This window comes from Littorina saxatilis, linkage group LG12 (assembly GCF_037325665.1).
Source record: "Littorina saxatilis isolate snail1 linkage group LG12, US_GU_Lsax_2.0, whole genome shotgun sequence".
In the NCBI taxonomy this organism is placed as follows: domain Eukaryota; kingdom Metazoa; phylum Mollusca; class Gastropoda; order Littorinimorpha; family Littorinidae; genus Littorina; species Littorina saxatilis.
In genome coordinates this window covers 29,252,958-29,277,524 of record NC_090256.1, presented here as the reverse complement: position 1 = coordinate 29,277,524, position 24,567 = coordinate 29,252,958, and the positions used below count along the sequence as shown (strand labels likewise).

The following is a 24,567-nucleotide window of genomic DNA, read 5'->3' as shown; positions in this document are numbered from 1 at the left end:
TGTTCCCCCCTTTTAGCATCTTCATCATGTGTACAGCCCTTCTCACCTTGCTACAGTTATCCCCCCTTTTAACATCTTCATCATGTGTACAGCCCTTCTCACCTTGCTACAGTTATCCCCCCTTTTAACATCTTCATCATGTGTACAGCCCTTCTCACCTTGCTACAGTGATACCCCCTTTTCACATCTTCATCATGTGTACAGCCCTTCTCACCTTGCTACAGTGATCCCCCCTTTTAGCATCTTCATCATGTGTACAGCCCTTCTCACCTTGCTACAGTGATCCCCCCTTTTAACATCTTCATCATGTGTACAGCCCTTCTCACCTAGCTACAGTGTTCCCCCCTTTTAGCATCTTCATCATGTGTACAGCCCTTCTCACCTTGCTACAGTGATCCCCCCTTTTAACATCTTCATCATGTGTACAGCCCTTCTCACCTAGCTACAGTGATCTCCCCTTTTAACATCTTCATCATGTGTACAGCCCTTCTCACCTTGCTACAGTGATCTCCCCTTTTAGCATCTTCATCATGTGTACAGCCCTTCTCACCTAGCTACAGTGATCCCCCCTTTTAGCATCTTCATCATGTGTACAGCCCTTCTCACCTAGCTACAGTGATCTCCCCTTTTAACATCTTCATCATGTGTACAGCCCTTCTCACCTTGCTACAGTGATCTCCCCTTTTAGCATCTTCATCATGTGTACAGCCCTTCTCACCTAGCTACAGTGATCCCCCCTTTTAGCATCTTCATCATGTGTACAGCCTTTCTCACCTTGCTACAGTGATCCCCCCTTTTAACATCTTCATCATGTGTACAGGCCTTCTCACCTTGCTACAGTGATACCCCCTTTTAACATCTTCATCATGTGTACAGGCCTTCTCACCTTGCTACAGTGATACCCCCTTTTAACATCTTCATCATGTGTACAGCCCTTCTCACCTTGCTACAGTGATACCCCCTTTTCACATCTTCATCATGTGTACAGCCCTTCTCACCTTGCTACAGTGATACCCCCTTTTCACATCTTCATCATGTGTACAGCCCTTCTCACCTTGCTACAGTGATCCCCCCTTTTAACATGTTCATCATGTGTACAGCCCTTCTCACCTTGCTACAGTGTTCCCCCCTTTTAGCATCTTCATCATGTGTACAGCCCTTCTCACCTTGCTACAGTGATACCCCCTTTTAACATCTTCATCATGTGTACAGCCCTTCTCACCTAGCTACAGTGATCCCCCCTTTTAACATCTTCATCATGTGTACATCCCTTCTCACCTTGCTACAGTGATCTCCCCTTTTAGCATCTTCATCATGTGTACAGCCCTTCTCACCTAGCTACAGTGATCCCCCCTTTTAGCATCTTCATCATGTGTACAGCCCTTCTCACCTTGCTACAGTGATCCCCCCTTTTAACATCTTCATCATGTGTACAGCCCTTCTCACCTAGCTACAGTTATCCCCCCTTTTAACATCTTCATCATGTGTACAGGCCTTCTCACCTAGCTACAGTTATCCCCCCTTTTAACATCTTCATCATGTGTACAGGCCTTCTCACCTTGCTACAGTGATACCCCCTTTTAACATCTTCATCATGTGTACAGCCCTTCTCACCTTGCTACAGTGTTCCCCCCTTTTAGCATCTTCATCATGTGTACAGCCCTTCTCACCTAGCTACAGTGATACCCCCTTTTAACATCTTCATCATGTGTACTGCCCTTCTCACCTTGCTACAGTTATCCCCCCTTTTAACATCTTCATCATGTGTACAGCCCTTCTCACCTTGCTACAGTTATCCTCCCTTTTAACATCTTCATCATGTGTACAGCCCTTCTCACCTTGCTACAGTTATTCCCCCTTTTAACATCTTCATCATGTGTACAGCCCTTGTCACCTTGCTACAGTGATACCCCCTTTTAACATCTTCATCATGTGTACAGCCCTTCTCACCTAGCTACTGTGATCCCCCCTTTTAACATCTTCATCATGTGTACAGCCCTTCTCACCTTGCTACAGTGATCCCCCCTTTTAACATCTTCATCATGTGTACAGCCCTTCTCACCTAGCTACAGTGTTCCCCCCTTTTAGCATCTTCATCATGTGTACAGCCCTTCTCACCTTGCTACAGTGATCCCCCCTTTTAACATCTTCATCATGTGTACAGCCCTTCTCACCTAGCTACAGTGATCTCCCCTTTTAACATCTTCATCATGTGTACAGCCCTTCTCACCTTGCTACAGTGATCTCCCCTTTTAGCATCTTCATCATGTGTACAGCCCTTCTCACCTTGCTACAGTGATCCCCCCTTTTAACATCGTCATCATGTGTACAGCCCTTCTCACCTTGCTACAGTGATCCCCCCTTTTAACATCTTCATCATGTGTACAGCCCTTGTCACCTAGCTACAGTTATCCCCCCTTTTAACATCTTCATCATGTGTACAGGCCTTCTCACCTTGCTACAGTGATACCCCCTTTTAACATCTTCATCATGTGTACAGGCCTTCTCACCTTGCTACAGTGATACCCCCTTTTAACATCTTCATCATGTGTACAGCCCTTCTCACCTTGCTACAGTGATACCCCCTTTTAACATCTTCATCATGTGTACAGCCCTTCTCACCTTGCTACAGTGATCCCCCCTTTTAACATCTTCATCATGTGTACATCCCTTCTCACCTTGCTACAGTTATCCCCCCTTTTAACATCTTCATCATGTGTACAGCCCTTCTCACCTAGCTACAGTGATCTCCCCTTTTAACATCTTCATCATGTGTACAGCCCTTCTCACCTTGCTACAGTGATCTCCCCTTTTAGCATCTTCATCATGTGTACAGCCCTTCTCACCTTGCTACAGTGATACCCCCTTTTAACATCTTCATCATGTGTACAGCCCTTCTCACCTAGCTACTGTGATCCCCCCTTTTAACATCTTCAGCATGTGTACAGCCCTTCTCACCTAGCTACAGTTATCCCCCCTTTTAACATCTTCATCATGTGTACAGCCCTTCTCACCTTGCTACAGTTATCCTCCCTTTTAACATCTTCATCATGTGTACAGCCCTTCTCACCTTGCTACAGTGATCCCCCCTTTTAACATCTTCATCATGTGTACAGCCCTTGTCACCTAGCTACAGTTATCCCCCCTTTTAGCATCTTCATCATGTGTACATCCCTTCTCACCTTGCTACAGTTATCCCCCCTTTTAGCATCTTCATCATGTGTACAGCCCTTCTCACCTTGCTACAGTTATTCCCCCTTTTAACATCTTCATCATGTGTACAGCCCTTCTCACCTAGCTACAGTTATCCCCCCTTTTAACATCTTCAAAACTGAAAAATTCAGGTCTTAAAAGAGGGGGAGATTCTTAAAATGGACGTAAATTCACAGATGATTTGAAGGGGAAAAACTGAGAAAGCAAGGTCTTAAACGGTAGGTGAATTCTGAAATGAGGGGAGTCTTAAAGGGAAATGCCACTGAAGTCATTCAGCACTTGTGACTAGCAATGACTTTTTACAGAATTTGACAACTTTCTTTTACTTTTTGCATCTTGCAGCTTGCTACCAGATAGGGAAGCGGAGAGTTTGAGAATGCCAGATGCTGCTTGTTTGTAAACGGATTAAAAAAAGTCATCGAGGGTATTTGTAAAATGATGGGGGGAAAAAAGAGTGAGGGAGGTTGTGTGAATGTTTGTGCAGGCCATTGGGCGAGCGTACCTGGACTACCTGCTGGAGGAGGCCCACTTTGCGGAGGCGGTCAAGATGTGTCCCAAGATCCTGGGCAAGAGGAAGGACCTGTGGGAGGAGGAGGTCTACAAATTTGCCAAGATCGGACAGCTCAGGGTGGGTCACCACTCCTTTCCTTGGTGCTATTTACTGTGTGTGGCAGGCAGTCAACATGTTTGGTTGAAACATATGTTTTTCAGTTTAAATTCAGTTTCATTTTTGAGTCACTTGAGAAAAAGTGACTCTATGTAATCGGTCAGTGTTAGTCTGTCCGGCCGGCCGGCCGTCCGGCCGGCCGTCCGTAGACACCACCTTAACGTTGGACTTTTCTCGGAAACTATCAAAGCGATCGGGCTCATATTTTGTTTAGTCGTGACCTCCAATGACCTCTACACTTTAACGATGGTTTCGTTGACCTTTGACCTTTTTCAAGGTCACAGGTCAGCGTCAAAGGAAAAATTAGACATTTTATATCTTTGACAAAGTTCATCGGATGTGATTGAAACTTTGTAGGATTATTCTTTACATCAAAGTATTTACATCTGTAGCCTTTTACGAACGTTATCAGAAAAACAAGGGAGATAACTAGCCTTTTCTGTTCGGCAACACACAACTTAACGTTGGGCTTTTCTCGGAAACTATAAAAGTGACCGGGCTCAAATTTTATGTGAACGTGACTCATTGTGTTGTGAATAGCAATTTCTTCCTGTCCATCTGATGCCTCATATAATATTCAGAACTGCGAAAGTGACTCGATCGAGCGTTTGCTCTTCTTGTTAAACATATTTTGCTATTGCACAAATGTGTGCTGACACAATCTGGTACTACAGTATGAGTGTAAAACATTACCTGCGATGTGAGGCCCCTCTGATAATAGGCTACCTCCCAATAATGGACACCTTCTGTTGTCCCATCATCTGTTATATTTAGGAAAGCGAACATGTAATGGTTGGTCTAAAGCCTGTACTTTCGTTGCATGTACCACTGTATGTTGAATTGAAAGTGTTAGTAAGCAGTAGTACAATACAATGCAATACAATACAATAAAACTGTATTACCTGTTATATATAATCAACAGAAATATGTCCCCTGAAGAAGAGAAATTAAGTACAGAGATGCATGCCCTTTGTGCAGTAATTCCTTGTAGATCAAAAGCTGATAGCATTCACAACTGAAAAGCAATGATATTCAGAAGTATGTACTGAGCTTGGAATTTGTGTTCAATAACACAAGTCCAAGATTTTGTTCATGTAACCGGTATCAGACGCTTTCTCTGCTACGACTCATAAATATTATGACTCACAAATATTACAATTCAGATGCAAGAGTGTTGATAATTCTTACGCTACTCTGTATTATGCAGCTGATGACTCTCTTTTCAGGCCATCTCGATGTGCATTCCTACACAAGACCCGGTCTTGAGCCCCTCTATCTATGAAATGGTGCTCTTCGACTTCTTGCAGTCAGACTACGCGGTCAGTATTTATTTCCTCTTTCAAACCAAAATCTATCAATTTTGTACATACCGTATTTGATGGACTACAAGCCGCGACTTTTTTTTTTTAAATCGCATTGCGGCTTATAAAAAGATGCGGCTAAAACATTACCTAAACTTGAATACCATTCACCCAATGAACTAAATTCACCTCGATTTGGTCCGAAGAAACTGAGCTGTCTTTGTCCCCGTATTCGTTTGTATCCGTTTGCTTTTGCACTGCACTGACACAACTGTACTGGATTTACGATGCCGAAAACCAAAAGAATCGCGTACGATGCAGCGTTCAAACTGAAGGCGATTGCACTGGCCGATGACAAGGGCAATAGGCGCGCTGCTTTTGAGCTTGGAATAAATGAATCCATGGTGCAACGATGGCGATCCGTCCGCCAGCAACTCTCGAGATGCAAGAAAAACAGGAAGGCTTTCCGAGGAAGAAACGCGAAATGGCCTGAGTTGGAGACCGAACTGAGAGCAGAGATCATCGCAGCACCTACAGCAGACGACACGAGCGGGACCGATTCAAGCTCCGATGATGACGTCACCTGCTCGGCCTCGACTTCAACTTCTTCAGTTCTGGATGAAGCGATCATGTCGCTGTTTGTGTCCGACAGCGAGGAAAGTGACTTTTCTGGCTTCTCCGCAGCAGAATCTGACTGACTGACACCTTTGTACATGTGTGTGTTGGTTACAAATTGTGTGTGTGATATTTTTCTTCAAACTTTTTAACTTTTCTTCTTTGTTTCACTTGTTTATTCTCGGAGCCGATTTCGCCAAATACCGTACTTTCGTTTGCCTGGTTGTTTTGATTGATTGACACGATCTGATTATATTTTTTTCGACGGCGGCTACTTTAGTGACGCGGCCTATACGTGGCTCGTCCCAATTTTTATTTTTAAAGTCGGGGGTGCGGCTTATAAAACGGTGCGTCTTGTAATCCGTCAAATACGGTACTCATATAGAATGAAAAGTACATGAATTGAATATACAGTGGAGTCCAGCTATAACGAACCTGGGTATAACGAAATCCCGCTTTTAACGAATTGCCATTGATTTCCCGGCAGACAGCCTTCTATTTCTTACTTGTTACTTTCCGGCTACAACGAACCTTTTGAACTCATTTGCATAACGAACCCCTCTTATAACAAACACCTTTTCATCGCCCCAGAACCGTTTTGTCTCTAAAAGTCACAAGGCTACAACGAACTGATGTCAATAATTCTCTCCAAAGACAAAAATACACAAACACAAGTAAAAGTATACCGGTAACAAACGGTCGAAGAATGAAAATAAGCCGCACATCAAACATCTTGAACACACGGCCAGTACCGTGTAACTGGCCTTGATACGGAACGATCCAAGGGGGGCAATCTCAGTCATCTGAAAGAGGGAAATCCAAACGCAATCCGCTTTGTTCGATTTTATGGGCTTGGACGATAGAGAAAAATAAGAAAAGCAAAAGCTGGAGTCCAGTCTGGACGAAACTGCTATCAAGAACGCAGAATTGATTTTTTCTGAGTTTTTTTGTGTGCCGTAAGCGCCATGTTTATCGGAGCAGGAAACTCTTCCAGAGTGAGGCCCCTTCGTTGATGCATGTCAACAAGCATCAGATGTGCGAGAAGCGAAATTGTGCCGCAACTTCAGTTTTAGCTCAACACGGCGCTTACGGCAAAACAAAAACTCAGAAAAAATCAATTCTGCGTTCTTGATAGCAGTTTCGTCCAGACTGGACTCCAGCTTTGCTTTTGCGGTACTGGCCGTGTGTTCAAGATGCACATCAAAGGAAGAATACAGAGTGGAAATATGTGTGCTCTGTGTGTGCCGCGAGATCAAAGGCAGGTCAATTGTGATGCCTTGACACTGACCTTCTTCTCAGGGGTCAATGGCCAGTTTTAGCTATGAGAGGTGGTTCCCCTGTCATATAGTCTGAAAGAGGAAACACTTCCTGCACTGGGGTCAGTGACCGAGTTTAACCTATGGGGCGGTCTCTTTGATGTCTTGAGAGGAAACATGGCCAGGGTAGTACCTAGTAGCTGAAACATGCATTATCACAAGTTGTTTGACTGGTACTCAGGCGGTCTCTTTGATTTTTTTCGTATTTTGATACACTCGAGGAGGAAAAAAGTCGTGCCTTATGACCCGGAAAATACGGTACATGCTTTTACACGACTTTTTAAATTTTACTTCTAAAATTACAGTAAAGTGAACATTTGAACTATGCCTCTCTATGGATTATATTATGAAGCTGTTGAAAACATGCAGAGATTGTACTCTCCAAGGAAAGATCGATGGGACGATTATTTGAAGGTGAGTGGGAAAACTTGTCTTGAGGCCATTTAGGGTTGAAAACTCTACAGCGAATTACTGATATAACGAACTAAAATGTATCTCCCTTGAGATTCGTTGTACCCGGACTCCACTGTACTGTTAAATTGCTCAGGTCTCAAGGGATATCTTACGGCTGTCTGAATTTCACAGCGATGGTAACAGTGATGAAGAATATGTTTGTGGCAGTTCTTATGTGATGAGCGTCAGAATATTCCTCCTTCCTGTCCTCCCAAGAAAGGACACTCTCTTGTCTCTTTACCCATTTTCTTGACCAATATATACCTGTCAAGAGAGGCCACCTGCAATGTTGGGACATTTGGCTGGTCCCAAGGGTGTCCTTTCATCGCAGGTACCAACCAGTGTACGGTTGAACCTTCCTTTTAAGACCTCCAAAAATCTGAGTAAATGACGTCTTAAAAAGGACGGAGTCTTAAAATGGGGGTTAGTTTGCAGAGGTTATGAACAGAAATGTGAAAAAGCAATGTCTTAAAATGGAGGGAGTCTTTTTGGGGGGGTTCCACAGTATATTGTGTGTTGTTGTTGTGCATGCAGCAATTCTACCAGCTGATCAAGACGTGGCCCCACGAGCTGTACAACAAGGAGGTGATGATCAACACCGTGGTCAGTCGCCTGGACAGAGACCCTGACCAGGAACTGCTCATCCAGAGTCTGGGCCAGCTGTGAGTTGCCAGGTCTTTTATGGCCTTAATTTACTTTGCTTGGGGCATTTTGTTTGGTTTCATTTCATACTTTATTATCCTGTTGCTGAGAAATTCGGGGCCCTTCCTTCCAGTGGAAAGCTTGCGGCAGCTGGTGTGACCAGCAACCTGCACTTCTGGCAGAATTACTGCGGTGTTTTACGTGCCACTGGGGTGACAAGGGGGTGGGAGATGGATACAGTCTCTGAGTCATTACATAAAGTTGACACATGTCCGTCCCGGTCTGGATTTGAACCTGTGACCTGAGGATCTACAACTGAACTACCAGACCCCCAAGCCTCTGGTTTACAGCAATCTTGTACTCACTGTGCTGTGGAAAAGGGAAAATGTTAGACTGTTACAGAAAACAGTGTAAGAATGAAATTGCTGTCAATGTGAAAATTTGTAAAATTGCAGTTTAGCTGTAAGAGTTCTCACGGTCAGAGGAGGGGGGGGTAAGATCTAGGGGAGAGGGATGGGAACGGAAGCATTAGGAAATCTGACAGTTGACGGCTAGCAGGGGTAGCGGCGGGGAGGGGAGGGCAGGTAGAGTGCGGATGGTGGGTATGCGTGGGCGTGAGAAAGTAGTCACTGAGGAAGGGAGGGTGAAACTCTGGAACTGGAGGGAACTGAGGGTTAGTTGTAGGTCACTCAGTCGCCAGCCGCGCTACAGCAAAGCAGCAATTTCAATTCGGCATGGAGTTTTCGCTATCCGAGTGGATAGAGAAACACGAAATTGGAGAGGATGTGCAAGCTGCATTGAAAAAAGAAGGCTTGCTTGGCCAAAAGGCCCATAAGTGCCTTTGCTTGATTGAAAACCAGGACTTGAAAGACCTGCGGTTGTGCAAGGCAGACTTTCTGCTTTTGAAGAAAGCAGTGAAAGAGATACAAGAAGACAATGGTGGCGGGCCTTTGTGTGGACCAACAATCGGTGTCCCCCTAGGGGCTCCAGCTCAGAAACAAAAGCAGAGCCGAATGACTTTGGATGATCTGCTACAGCCTGTCCAGGGTCAAGGCAAACAGCCCCGGTCGGACAGGGTCGACCTGGACCCAAGCGTGTACCTGACAGCCAGGAGAAAAGACTCAGGTGAGTCAGCCCTTAGGGTGGTGGATTTTATTTCATCAGCGGCAAGGGAGAGTGAAGAGATCGACCTGGGTGGAGGGATATCTCTGAAAATGGCAGGGCAAAAACAAAAGCTCGAAAGAGTGAGCCCAGCTATGTGGATGGCGGCCAACGGCCGAATAATGGCGGAACTCATCAAAAACGGAGAGTTGGACACCGAAGAGTCAGTGTTTGATTACATTGCTTACACGGTGAAGGTGTCGGAGCTGGCGTGCAGATACACGTGGGCTTCTGTACTCATGTACGACGACGAGTACAGGAGTCTGTAGGCGGCGACCGGCCATCGATGGGGGGCCGATACTCCTCACCTGTCAGTGGTGGCGTTGCGGGAGAAGCCCATAGGGACAGGACAACAGCGCCAGCAACCTGGTACCAACGTGGCGGCACCGAACAAGCGTCGGACTAACGCGAAGGGAATACCGTTCTGCCTACAGTGGAACAAAGGGAACTGCACCTACGGCGACAGGTGTGGATGGGTGTGCGTCTGTGTGTGTACATAAAGAAAACTAGGGAAGGAGCATTGCCGATGAAACAGTGTTTAATTTATCATTTGATATTAAAATATGGTTTTGGATGAAGATGCTCTAGTAAATTTAGAAGTTAAGTCGCGTTGCACATAAAAGTAATGTGTTTCTAATTTGATGATGGATTTTGAGTTGGAGAGGTTGATATATTTTTCATGAAAGGGGAGTTGACGATGATTATATCAATGTCGAAACAGGTACGCGTACCAGAAAGCCTTTGACAAAGCCCTGGCCATCTATCTCAGGTGAGTGCATGCACAAAAGGTGTGTGCATACACAGACACAGACAGACAGGCGGACTGACGGACAGGCGGACTGACGGACAGATGGACGGACGGACAGACAAACACTAACATACAGACAGACGCTAACATAGAGTCACACATACACACACACACACACACACACACACACACACACACACACCACACACACACACAGTCATTCTCACAAATATACAATTACATCAAAGTATCTTGTGTAGGTGGTGAAACGTTTTATCCAAAAACTATGTGAGTATGAATTCATTACTGCCCCTTCTGAAAAAACCCATTCATACCCCTCCCCCCCCCCCCCCCCCCCCCCCCCCCCCTTTTAAAAACCTCAACAAATCAGAGAAAAACAGATCTTGAAAAGAAGGAGCCTTGAAATAGATGTAAATTTACAGAGGTTACAAACTGAAAAAAACACACACAAAAAACAAGATCTAAGGAAAGACGAAGTCTTAAATCGGGGGTCTTGAACAGAGGGGACTGTAATAATCATGTGTTGTGGCATATTGCACAGGCTGAAGAACAAGGACGTGTTCAACCTGATTCAAAAGCACTCACTGTACCGGGCACTCAGCGACCAGATCAGACCGCTCATGGCTCTGGACAGTGAGCAGGCCACAAAACTGCTGCTGGACAACATGGATAAGATACTGGTCAGTTGCTTACTGTCTCAACTGTCTATAATCATAAAGCCTGGTCATTGCAAGAATGGAACGGTTGGTGTTTGATCGTGAGTGTGGTTTTATTAAATGACCAATCTTAAAAAAGCCACTAGTAGCTTTTTGAAAAATGAATTCCTAAAATGATGTCCCCCCCTGCACAGAAAGCAGTCACGCTGTTGATTTTAGGTATGTGTCCAAGTGGAGAAATAGCCGTATCCCGTGTGAAAGCCTTGCTAGATCTGAGATGGTGAGTCATGTGCCTTTAATGTCTGATATGCTTATTTTTTCAGGTAGAGAAAGTTGTATCCCAGCTGTCAAAGAGGAAAGATTTGTTGTATGTGGTGAGTGAACACCTGGTTTTAGTAAAGCTCTACCTTCCTTTCAGTTGTACATTTTTATTTCAAAAGTCACAGTATGACCACTAGCATCCTGTTAGAAAATTCGTATCTATAGTAGCTTGTCAGAGATTTATTACTTTGTATAAAACGTCATTTGTAGCATTTGCTCATTTATAGCAGCTGAGGGAAAAGAACCCGAGAACAGTTGATTTTTCTGTAATCACAAACACTAGAAAACTGAAATTTAAAATGACAAAACCTTTGTGTTTTGAATTGCCGTCTCTTTTTAAGGGATGAATATAATCCCTATTAATGACTTCCACCAGCTTTGGGATCTTTCCCAGTCCCCCATTCTTCTCTATCCTTTTTATGTGTCCTCAGCTGTGGCTTTACCTTTGTCGTCTTTTCTCATCAGTACCTGGACCAGCTGTTTGCCAAGGACAACCACGCGGCTCACGACTACGGTGGGATGATGGTGGAGCTGTATGCAGAGTACGATCGCACCAAGCTCCTGTCCTTTCTGCGTCGCAGCGAGTCCTACCCTCTGCAGAAAGCTCTGGAGATCTGTGAAAGGAGAGGGTTCGTCAAGGAGCAGGTTTTTTTGCTAGGTTAGAGTTGTGTTCTTTAAAGGCTCTTTTTAAGGTCAGATAAAGCAGTTGGGGTTGATTTGATGATATAGGTAAGCATCTAAAGATGCAAAAACCGAACAGTAAATCACAGGTTTTGTGTTGCATCAGTCTAAATTTACACAAAATGCATGCTCAAAAAGCGGCCAAATTCGTCTGCTACGCGAGACTTCAAAATCCCCGCGGCCGTTGGCTGTGACGTCACAAGCAGGAATCGGAAGCGAAAGTAGCGACGCTCGGTCTGCGTCTTTGCTGCAGCCGTGGATGCGCGCGTACTCCCGACATCATGCCGAGAGAGTGTGCTGCTGCCGTATGTTCGGAGTTGCAAAAAAAGGACTCAGGCTTGAGTTTTCATTTGTTTCCATCCGACTCAAGGCTCAAGCAGGAATGGGCTGTGAAAATGAATCGGCTGGACCCAAAAACAAAGAAACAACAACAACAACAACAACAACAACAACAACAACAACAACAACAACAACACTATTGTTGAGAAACCAGCGAAACTACATCAACAATAACAATAACAACAACAACAACAACACCATTGTGTGAGAAACCAGCGAAACTCCATCAACAATAACAATAACAATAACAACAACACCATTGTTGAGAAACCAGCGAAACTACATCAACAATAACAACAACCTCAACAACTACAACCACAACAGCATTGTTGAGAAACCAGCGAAACTGTATCAACAATAACAAAAACAACAACAACCACAACACAGTACAACATTGGGCAACAACTACAACGACGACAACAACACTGACAACAACTCAAAAACCAAGAACAACTACAATGTCAACAACACCACCAACAACAGCTTTACACTGATAAACAGTAGGTGGAACACGATTGATTTGACACGTAACAACCTTGATTTCATCTACGACGACGACAACAACAACAACATCAACTCAAATTCGAGAACATATACGTCTTCAACAACATAACCAACAACAAATCCGATAGAACTTCAACTACAATCTCAACAGTGATCATGGGCTGCCTAATCTATTTGCTGAGTCTGGCAGACATTTGACTTCCACCCTTGAGAGAGAATGGTTTTTCCTCGTAAACTTTGTGCCTCAAACCTGACTAAGAGGATACAACTCTACATTAATCCCCGATTATCAACCCAGATAGATGGGACACTTCCGTCTCAACTTGGACACCGCAGTAAGAACGATCTCTAGCAACAGACGCTGATACAGTACAGCTATCTGCTCGCCGGCTCCAAAGCCACTCCCCCAGCCTGTATGTCTACACAATGACACCAAACCCGTGATTTGTTAAAATTTAAACATATTTTACAAATTACGTCGAACCTAAAACCGCGATTTGTAAAAATGTTAAAATAAAAAATAAAAAATTCATTTCTCTATTCAGCCTATTGTCCCATCGCTGAGAAATTCGGATCGCTTCCTCCCAGTGGAAAGCTAACAGCAACAGAGTCGATCGCGCTACCCCAGTCAAGGGATCCATTAGATTTGTTTTTCTTTCTTTTTTCATTTCTTTATTGTCCTATATCGCTGGCGAATTCGGATCGCTTCCTCCCAGTTAAAGGCTAGCAGCAACAGAGTCGCGCTTGTGGTCCAAGTTGTGGAATGTGTCCAAGTTGTGGAATGTGTCCAAGTTGTGGTATGTGTCCAAGATGTGGTATGTGTCCAAGTTGTGGTATGTGTCCAAGATGTGGTAATGTGTCCAAGATGTGGTAATGTGTCCAAGTTGTGGTATGTGTCCAAGTTGTGGTATGTGTCCAAGATGTGGTAATGTGTCCAAGTTGTGGTATGTGTCCAAGTTGGGGTATGTGTCCAAGTTGTGGTGTGTCCAAGACGTGGTAATGTGTCCAAGTTGTGGTATGTGTCCAAGTTGTGGACTGTGTTGGGACAACAAAGAAATGAAAACAAATCTAATAGATTCATTGACTATGGGGTAGCGCGACTCTGTTGTTGCTAGCTTTCCACCAGGAGGAAGCGACCCGAATTTCCCAGCGATGGGACAATAAAGAAAAGAAAAAAAAATATCATAGATCCCTTGACTATGGGGTAGCGCGACTCTGTTGCTGCTAGTTTTCCACTGGGAGGAAGTGACCCGAATTTCCCAGCGACGGGACAATCTAATAACGAAAAAATGAAGAAAAAAAAATTCTAAACATAAACAGTCGCGCTACCCCAAAAGTCAAGGGATTTTGTTTTTGTGCCTTGACTTTGGAGATGACAAGCAAATAATTATTGGGAGCATTAACGTGCTTTGTAAATAACGTGATTTGTAAAAAAAAATTACTTTAAAACGCTTCGCTTCAGCCACGAAATTTGTCGGATTATGGCGCCAACACGATTCCGAAATAAACTAAACCCTGTGAGGGAAGGTGAGAAAACAATTTCCTACGGCATGCATATGCCTGGTTTACCTAAGTCACGCCAAAACGCAAATGAACGTGTTTTTGACACTAAAAAAAGCCTGTTAGGGTCCTTTAATCATTTGTCAGTGTTGTTGAGCCTTTTTTGTTTGTTTGTTGAGAGTGGCCTTGTTCATTGAGAGTGATCTTGTTTTGTTCAGATGAGAGTGGTCTGTATGGTTGGCATAAAGGGTCAAAAATCCCCCAAAGAAGACCTTACAAAAAATAAGGCCTTGTTTTCACCAAAGCTACTTAATGCAGAGCTGCCACCTGCTATGCTTTCAGCGTAGCATGCTACGTTTTAAGAGCAATTGCTACGCTGCTACGGCAAGCTAAAGACTACTTCGTTGAAACCAGTATAATGACAAGCATGCAACAGTTCCCTCTTTTTTGTGAGTACTGGTACTCATTTCTGCTTCCCACTCCGTGTGGCGGTCACACAATGGAGTATAAAACATAGTCTACTCTGAAAAGTGGCACACCAGAAACTCTCAAATGGGCATTTTATGATCCTGCTTTCTTATGAAACTTGATTAAAAGTGTCGATTCTTGTGCAAGGTGGCATATATAAGTTATTGAGACAACCCAGTGCGTTAAGGGATTTATAGAGCAAATCGAGATAAACAATAAATCGCTGAGTTCAATAATTATTTTCGAGATTTGCTCTATAAATCCCTTAGTGCACTGGGATTGTTTCAATAACGATGTTGTCGGTACCGCCAGAGAAAAAAGAAGATACAACACGCACATTTTGCTACGCGCATTTGAATAGGCATAACTGTGTGGTCAGGTCGTGGAAGATCTACTTTTGTGTGGGCTGTCTCAAGTGTGTCGTGCTTTCGTCACACGCAAACTCTTGTTTTAATTTCTGTTGGTAAATTCCAGTGTAGCGTTAAGCTAAACAGTGATGATCTTTCAGAGAGACCTCATTTGAACTCGGAGAAAGGACTGTGTTCTTAGTTATTTGCGATTCGAAACCTCCAGTCGAGCTTCGACGGATTGACTGTGCAGAGTGACTCCCCTTGAATTGGCTAACCCCAAGGTCGACGGTTAGCACATTTTCAAAATAAATGTGGCATGTTTCTCGTGTGGTATCTTCACTCATCGGGGAGTCTGGTACTAAATATGAACGGTAAGAATGCTCTGAACCCTACACGTATAATATCCCCATCATTTTATCGTTCACATTTGCCCAACATGTTAATTTGCTGAGCGGGGTTTATGTCGTCTGCTAGGCTGTGGCAATCGAACCACTGCGTCTGCAGTCTCATTTCAAAAACAAAAATTGCTCGTCACGTTGCACTGAGTCTGCACGCATGAGGCAGGCTGGTAATAAGTCTTATATATGGTAAGAACGTTCTAAACCCTACACGTTTTCGATTCCGATTGTTCTTGCCTTGAAATAATAATTCGGAAACCATTCATTTACTGAACTGATGCAGTCGTATTTCAGTGTAGTCTGCTACGTATATTCCAAATGCTGATCTAGCTGGTACGTTATCGGAATAACACTTGTGTTTTCTGTTAGCTACTGGGAATTGTATACTAACTGGGTGGCCGAGTGGTAACGCACTTGCGCTCGGAAGCGAGAGGTTGCGAGTTCGACCCTGGGTCAGGGCGTTAGCAATTTTCTCCCCCCTTTCCTAACCTAGGTGGTGAGTTCAAGTGCTAGTCTTTCGGATGAGACGAAAAACCGAGGTCCCTTCGTGTACACTACATTGGGGTGTGCACGTTAAAGATCCCACGATTGACAAAAGGGTCTTTCCTGGCAAAATTGTATAGGCATAGATAAAAATGTCCACCAAAATACCCATGTGACTTTGAATACAGTAGTACTCCCCCTTAACGACCCCCCGGTTTACGACCACCCCCTTTTTACGACTGATTTTTCTACCACGGATGCGTTCTACTATATAATGAACCCCCAGTGAACGACTCACCCCAAAACGCGACTTACGACCGAGCTTTTGGGGATGAATTACGACTTTCGCGCATTTTCAGTCGAGCAGACGAAAACACAACATGGCGGCTCTCGTGCAACTACCGTGAGAAAGAAAAAAAAACCGAAATCTCGCACGCGCAAGATCCTAATACATCCGGTTTTCCTCTGTACGCTATCTTGTCACGACGACTTGTTGACAAACGAAGATTCGCGAAAGAAAGAGAAAAGCGCCGACTCTTGAGTAGAGAGCTAATAAAGTAATCGCTAATCGAGCGAAATGGCAATCCGCGGCGACTTCCTTAGGAGTCGGGAAGACGCAAATCCTGTGTATCGTCAATGATAAGGACTCAGTGTTATCGAGATGGCGAGAAGGACAGTGAAGCGAAAGTACGCAAAGAGAGGTGCCTGTGCTAAAACCTCAACGATCGTGTATGGGACAAGTTTAGCGATGCAAGGCGAAGAAACATTCATGTGAGCGGAAAGATAATTCGGGAGAAAAGTCGTTATGCTTTCTATCGAGTTAGGACATTCGGATTTTACTGGTTGCGCCACAATGTCAAATGTGCTTCACTCAGCGGGGAGCGAGCATTACGCCATGAGTAAATTTTCTTTGAAATTTGAGTTAAAGTTGTTCTGCTGTAATGTGTTTGGGTGTGTGTGTGTGTGTGTGTTGATATGACAGTAAACTGCAACTGTGTGTTTGTGTGTAAACATGACAGTACGTACACTGCAACCAAATTCATGACCGCCCGGGCCACAAACTCAAACCCCCATTTTAAGACCCCCCCTTTTTACGACCTAATTTTCAAGGTTTTTCCAAAGTCGTAAATAAGGGGTTCTACTGTAATAGGCCGTGAAAAGTAGGATATGCGCCGAAATGGCTGCGATCTGCTGGCCAATGTGAATGCGTGATGTATTGTGTAAAAAAATTCCATCTCACACGGCATAAATAAATCCCTGCGCCTTGAATATGTGCGCGATATAAATTGCATAAAATAGAAAAAATAAAAAATATAAATAAATAAATCCCTGCGCTTAGAACTGTACCCACGGAATACGCGCGATATAAGCCTCATATTGATTGATTGATTGATTGACTAACTCATCATTTCGTAATGTGGATAATAAGCTACATGCCACTAGCACGGCATAATTATGAGAAGAATCTTCGCAAGTCGAAACTGAAAAATTAGACACAGCGGGTTCTATTTTTAGATCAGTGGCAACTGTGGCACAGGCACATGCAATCTGTCAGAAAAAAAACACTTCTGCTTTAATTGAGAAGCAGAAAATTTATGGTCATTTGGTATTGTGGAGAATATAAGCTACATGTCATTTATTAATTCTGAGGATGAGAGTACAGTCTCACTTAGCAAACGGCGGAAGAATACGCTCTGTGGAAAAGTTAGCGCCAAGAGTGCGCTAACAGTTTTAGCGCATCGCCATTAGCCAATCAACTGGTTCACATCAGTCATGTGACACCAGTACTTACTGACAAATATATTTATCCTACATACGTGAGAGAGACACCCGTGAGATAATAATCGTTCAAATCACACGTGTGTATATCATGTAAATGAGGTCATGTCAAGCAAGTCTGGCAGGGACCTGTTTTTCCACTGCTTATGATGCCAAAGTCACCGAGACAAACGTCATTATAGAAACAAAAATTGCGCTCGCTAATTACCCTCGATGAATCTTTAGAACTAACACGTCACGCCACACTTTCAGAGTGACGATTCTTTGCTTTGACGTAATAGATTGCACGAGGCGTCAGAAGAGATCGAGGTTCATACACGTAAGTACAGTATGTAGGATAAACAGAATACTACATGGCTTGCTGTGTCGTACCAGATTTACACTCGTTGCTTTTTCAAATAGTGAACAGCTCGCTTTCGCTCGCAGTTCAATATTTAAAAAAACAACTCGTGTAAATCTGGTACGACACAGCAAGCCATGTAGTATTCTCTATATATAAATGCAGATGTGGGAATAAATGTGAGAAAAATGTTACACTTGAACACCATTTGCTACGCTGAAAATTCCACACAAAAATCGAAATTGCTACACTTGAGGCTTTACAAGGGTTGGCAGGTCTGTAAATGCCTAAAAAGGTCACTAGTTTATCCAGTTTATTTGTTATCAGCCTCTGCAGGGAAAATAACATCATGTCGTTGTTTTACAGGTCGCATGGGGAACCTGATACAGGCACTGAAGATGATCATGGAGGGGCTGGGAGATGTCAACCATGCTATCGAGTTCTGCAAGGAACAGAACGACGAAGAACTGTGGGAAAACCTCATCACATACTCCATGGACAAACCCAGTGAGTTTTCTGCTGCATCTTCATTTTGTTTTGTTCCTTTTGTTTGATTTGATTTGCTTTCTGTCGTCTGCCTTTTGCTAGCTATCTGTTTTTTGTCTTAATTTTGGGATTTAATTTTGAGATATTTGGAGAATGTAAAAAAAAAAATGTATGTACACCTAGATATACTTTTTAAGAGTGGCTGAAATGAGTTTGTCCACTTTCAGGTTTGGGGTTGATGTGAAAGTTTCTCCACATTTAGTTTGAGAGTTGCCTGACTGTAAGTGTTACTGAAATGCACTCATAAGGATAAGATTTCATGTAGTCCTGTGAGGTTGCCCTCGTGGAAATTCAAGCTGCTTTCTTACTAAGACATTACCCATTTTTTTCTCTTTCTTTTTCCTGCATGCTCATTATAGATGTTTCCAAGCCCCAAGACTTGTGCTGTGAACTTGGGTTCTTTATCATGCGCATGCATGCACACAGGGGTGTTCAGACACCGAGGAGAGTCTGCACAAAGTTGACTCTGGGAAATAACGGGCGCATTGGCCGAGTTGATAAGACATCGGCCTCCTATGGAGAAGGTCGCAGCTTCGATTCCTGGCCGCGCCTTGTGGGTAAAGGGAGGAGATGTTTCCGATCTCCCAGGTTAACGTATGTGCAGACCTGCTAGTGCCTTATCCCCCTTTGTGTGTACATGCAAGCACAAGACCAAGTGCGCACGGAAAAGATCCTGGAATTCATGTCAGAGTTCGGTGGGTTATAGAAACACAAAAATACCCAGCATGCTGTCCGTGAAAGCAGCGTATGGCTGCCTGAATGGTGGGGTAAAAACAGTCATACACGTGAAAACCCACTCGTGCAAAAACATGAGTGAACATGGGAGTTTCAGCCCATGAACGAAGAAGAAGAAGAAGACTCTGGGAATATAAATCCCTCGCCGAACATTAGGATCGAACTCACGCTGATGGCAAAAACTGGGTTTGAAGCCAGCGACGCTACCCACTGAGCTATTTCCCTGCCCAAGTTCATGTGGCCCATGTAGACACAATAATTATGTTTCAAAGTCAGTTCCACTACCGACTGAGTTATCTGCCCCCTCCTATGATGAATGATGTCTTTTATTCAGACTTCATCACGGCACTGTTGCACAACGTGGGAGCTGACATCGACCCCATCAAGATCATCAGCCGCATTCAGAACAAGCTGAGCATCCCAGGTCTGCGGGACTCCCTGGTCAAGATTCTGCAGGACTACAACCTGCAGGTCAGTGTGTGTCACCTCAGCTAGAAAGGTGTGGTGACAAATATGGTCTAAAGCTACAAACATCAAGAAATGTTAGCTTGGGGAACGTTAATCATTGACAAAACTTAACATTCACTATAACCCTGATCTATGCATCTATAAAGGGGATGAACGAGATGCACAACAGACAGATAATGATGACGATGAAAAGATGAACACTCACCTTTGGGTGTTCAATTTGTTTCTTCTAACAGGACAAGAACTGTTTTGTTATTGTTATTGTTTCTTAAATGTTCAAAGGGCATATATTTGTGTATGGAAAGTGTGATGAACTTGACACTGTTTCTAAAACTGTGTACATGCATAGGTCAGGCCATAGAGGCGCTTCATGGAAAAGGACTATTGACTAGCTTACGCTGCACTTGGAATGTCTCTCCCTTTGTTATTAGTGCACGAAGCAATGTGTCAAGATAAGATCTTGGGGAAGAGCAAGGGTTGTCTGAGCATTTGCTTGTTTGGGCACTTTGTGTTTCATGGTTTCTTGTGATGAATGATAATGCAAATGCAGATCCTTGTTTTATTTTCCAACCAGATTTCCTTGAGAGAGGGCTGTCGCAAAATTCTGGTGGCGGACAGCTTCAACCTGTTGGAGCGCCTGGTTAAAACACAAAGAAAAGCCATCTTTTTGGAAGGTATGTTTAGCGTTACCAATAATACTCCTTTTTTTTTTCTTTTTTTTTTTCTTTCTTTTTTCTTTTTTTTTTAAACCTCAGTTGCATGCAGGTTTGCTACTACAATTACTTTTTTGCCTTATCATTTTTTTTTGTTTTTTGTTTTTTTGTGGCTTGGAGCAAACCTTCTTCATAGGTCTTTTCTTTTCTCTGTCAAATGTGTACATTTTTATATCAATAAACCTTATCAGTAAACTAATATGTTTAAATAAATAAATACATAAAAGTAATCATAACATAAATTTATTCCTAATGTTCAGCTCAGTTTCCAATAATACACCCAAATCTAACTTTTTCCCATATCTAAATTTTCCAATGGTCATTTTGGTAATTAAAATACAATAATTCACAAAGTAAATATAATCACTTTTCAAACTTTCCCTAAAATAACCCAAAAATACATTTTCTTCATTCAAAATGATGGCAACATGTATTTTCTTATACACAAAATCTTTACATATTTTCCAACCCTTCATCACCTCTTGGCAACTAAAAAAGAAATGTTCAAGGGTGTCTAATTCATTACAAACTTCACACTTATTCGATGTTCGTAATCCCATTTTGTTTAATAAAATATTGGTTGGATATATTCTATGTAATAGTTTCCAGTGCAGCAGACGTAATCTTTCTTCTTTTGTGCTGTTAACGGCCAGTAACCAGTTTCTCTTATCCAAATCTACATTATGTTTTCGTTTCCAAAAATCACAGGCACTCGGAATCTGGACATCAAGATCAACTAAACATTTTCTAATAAACTTTGCTGTTATATTACCACCACTGGGCATTGGTTTATCGTGCTTTGACTCAAATGCATCTTCGAAAACGATGAATGGCCTCAATATTTGCAGATCATTGTTTTGGAACCAATAATAATCCTTTAAACAGTTAGGTTGGCATATTCAAACTTACGCCCAAAGCGTGGTGTCCGTCAATATAACACTTACCTCGACAGTACTATTCTTGCACATTATCTATTATAGGCCGAAAAAATTGGACAAAACACTGCGTGGGTACAATTATCTCCCATAACCATGCGCCACCGTGGATCCCAAGCACTGTCCGAGTGCTTCCCCCTTACAGGATGTAGGTGGCGCGTCCTCTTTCTTTTTTCGCGCGTGTCAGTAGGCTGTGTTTCTGCTACGCTCCCGGATTATTTTGGACTAAGAGGCTTCTTTTCTGTGTGGATTATCACCTGTTGGATTATTGTGTGTTATTCCACTTCTGGCTTGAGGCTACGTTGTGTTTCCTTCAACTTGTGCCTCCGTTGTTGTGTGGCGGACTCGGCGTGCCTCCCGTCCTACTTCGTGGTGACCGGTCGTCTGCTTCTCGTTTCGCCGCATTCACTTGAGTATTGACCTAAATTTTCTTTGAATTTTGTTAATTCTCGGTCTTTAAGGGTACGTACAGGGCGAGGTAGGATGTCTCGTCCTGTTTTGGGCTCTGGTTCTACGGAACCAGAGTCTGCCGGGGGCAACCCTTCTCCGGGCGCCCGGCGTCATGTTTTGCGCACGGAGAAGGGGACCTTTCGGCGCTCCGACTCTCCCTCCCCAAACGCTTTGCGTTTGCGGCGAGGGAGGGCGGAGAAAGCCTGTTTGAGCAAGCTCAATGCGAGCTTGCTCAAACAGGCTGGGCTTGAGCCTGGGACTTCGGGCGGGGCTGCGCCGTCGAAGGTTCGGGGAAGGTCGAGGGGAAAGAAAAAGCTTCTTTCTCCTTCTCCTTCAGTGGAACAGGCTTCCCCCCCTTCGACGCCGTTGTCCGGCCCTCAGTCTCAGGCTTCAGCTCCTCCCGGTTTCAAGCCTGGGGGGAAGGTTTCCTTCTCCTCCCTGGCTCGAATCCGGGGGCAGGTCGATTCCCAACCCTCTTTGGGGGTTGGTGAATCCGATCTAGGGGCTACTGGAGAGACTCAGGTTTTGACAGCCAACGGCCATACCACGTTGAAAACACCGGTTCTCGTCCGATCACCGAAGTTAAGCAACGTCGGGCCCGGTTAGTACTTGGATGGGTGACCGCCTGGGAACACCGGGTGCAGTTGGCATTAAAATCTTCCTTTTCCGGTGCCTCTCCTGTGCCCTCCTCGGTTTCCACCGCTGTGGAAGCCAGGAGGGACACGGGTCCTCCTCTGAACTCCCTCGCTGGGTCGTCTGCTGCTGTTTCGACAGTAGTTTCGGCCTCCTGGGGGGGGAGATCGGAGGAGATGACGGGGTCTCTGAATTCCCTCCCCGCTGGGGTTGGGATGCGAATTGACCCCGTTCAGGGCGGTCCTGTGGGGGCAGGGGTTTTCAGGCTTCGTGCCTACGACCACTGCTACTACGGTTCCCTCTGACGTCCGTGTGACTGGTGGCTGTCCCTCTTGAAACGCTCCGGCCGACTAGTTACTGGACGTGGAGGTGTTCGACAGAACGTGGTACTTCTGTCGAATGGTCAGGGCGACGGGAACATTGTTTCTGTTGCTCAGACCGACACCTCCGACCGGACCGTCTTGACCCCACGCCATTCCTTAGCGTCTGGTGTTCGGGTGACGGATGGTCCGGACCAAGGGTCCGGAACGTTCCAGGCTTACGGGTCGGGATCGAACCGGACCCACCCGACTGGACTTGACCTCCGGGTTTGGTCCGGACGGGACCCATGGTACGGGACCGTACCGGACCTTAGGGTCCGGTGCGGGACAGTACCTCTGGCCCTTGCCGGACCCCCGGACCTACGGGTCCGGATGGTACGGTACCGGACCAGTGGTCCGGTCGGGGCCGAACCGGACCATACCGGACCTACGGGTCCGGATGGTACGGTATGTCCACGTCCGGACCGAGCCACCCGAACACTTCTGTGGGTACGGATGGTTCGGTGCCGAACGGGACCTCCGGATGGTACGTGACCGGACCGAACCTACGGGTTCGGATGGTCCGGTACCGGACCAGTGGTCCGGTCCGAACCGGACCACCCGACCACCTCTGTTGGTCCGGATGGTCTGGCACCGAACCGGACCATACCGGACCACCGGACCTACGTGTCCGGATGGTACGGTATGTCCACGTCCGGACCGAGCCACCCGAACACTTCTGTGGGTATGGATGGTTCGGTGCCGTACGGGACCTCCGGATGGTACGGGACCGTACCGGACCACCGGACCGGAACACCGGACCACCCTACCGGATCGGTCCGGACCACCCGACCACCTCTGTTGGTCCGGATGGTCTGGCACCGAACCGGACCACCGGACCTACGGGTCCGGATGGTACGGTATGTCCACGTCCGGACCGAACCACCCGAACACTTCTGTGGGTACGGGTGGTTCGGTGCCGAACAGGACCTCCGGATGGTACGGGACCGGACCGGACCTACGGGTCCGGATGGTCCGGTACTGGACCGGTGGTCCGGTCCGGACCGGACCACCCGACCACCTCTGTTGGTCCGGATGGTCTGGCACCGAACCGGACCATACCGGACCACCGGACTTACGGGTCCGGATGGTACGGTATGTCCACGTCCGGACCGAACCATCCGAACACTTCTGTGGGTACGGATGGTTCGGTGCCGAACGGGACCTCCGGATGGTACGGGACCGGACCGGACCACCGGACCGGAACACCGGACCACCCTACCGGACCGGATCGGACCACCCGACCACCTCTGTTGGTCCGGATGGTCTGGCACCGAACCGGACCTACGGGTCCGGATGGTACGGTATGTCCACGTCCGGACCGAACCACCCGAACACTTCTGTGGGTACGGATGGTTCGGTGCCGAACGGGACCTCCGGATGGTACCGGACCTACGGGTCCGGATGGTCCGGTGCCGGACCACCCGACCGCCTCTGTTGGTCTGGATGGTCTGGCACCGAACCGGACCATACCGGACCACCGGACCTACGGGTCCGGATGGTACGGTATGTCCACGTCTGGACCTAACCACCCGAACACTTCTGTGGGTACGATGGTTCGGTGCCGAACGGGACCTCCGGATGGTACGGGACCGGACCGGACCACCGGACCGGAACACCGGACCACCCTACCGGACCGGATCGGCACCCCCGACCGGACCGGACCATTTCTTTTCTGATCAGACCCGATGGGTTCCTGTTCAGTCTATAAATGGCGGGGGTTCGTTGGCTGGGCTGACCCAACAGTCCCAGGTTTGTTGTTTTTCTCCCCC

The 24,567-nt window shown here is 45.5% G+C and overlaps 1 protein-coding gene and 1 non-coding gene across 2 annotated transcripts in view; both read left to right on the top strand.

The window, feature by feature from the left end:
- LOC138981686 (vacuolar protein sorting-associated protein 41 homolog) overlaps positions 1-24,567 on the top strand; it is a 48,052-nt gene that overhangs the window by 16,981 nt on the left and 6,504 nt on the right. The window contains exons 15-24 of the mRNA XM_070354702.1: positions 3,698-3,841; positions 5,107-5,199; positions 8,100-8,227; positions 10,090-10,137; positions 10,679-10,817; positions 11,117-11,167; positions 11,580-11,772; positions 18,323-18,463; positions 19,572-19,708; positions 20,280-20,379. Of these exons, the coding sequence (XP_070210803.1) occupies positions 3,698-3,841; positions 5,107-5,199; positions 8,100-8,227; positions 10,090-10,137; positions 10,679-10,817; positions 11,117-11,167; positions 11,580-11,772; positions 18,323-18,463; positions 19,572-19,708; positions 20,280-20,379 (1,174 nt within the window). The remainder of the gene's footprint in view (positions 1-3,697; positions 3,842-5,106; positions 5,200-8,099; positions 8,228-10,089; positions 10,138-10,678; positions 10,818-11,116; positions 11,168-11,579; positions 11,773-18,322; positions 18,464-19,571; positions 19,709-20,279; positions 20,380-24,567) is intronic.
- LOC138983408 (5S ribosomal RNA) lies at positions 22,335-22,453 on the top strand. Its single transcript, XR_011461144.1, has one exon. It is a non-coding gene; the product is annotated as a 5S ribosomal RNA (ribosomal RNA).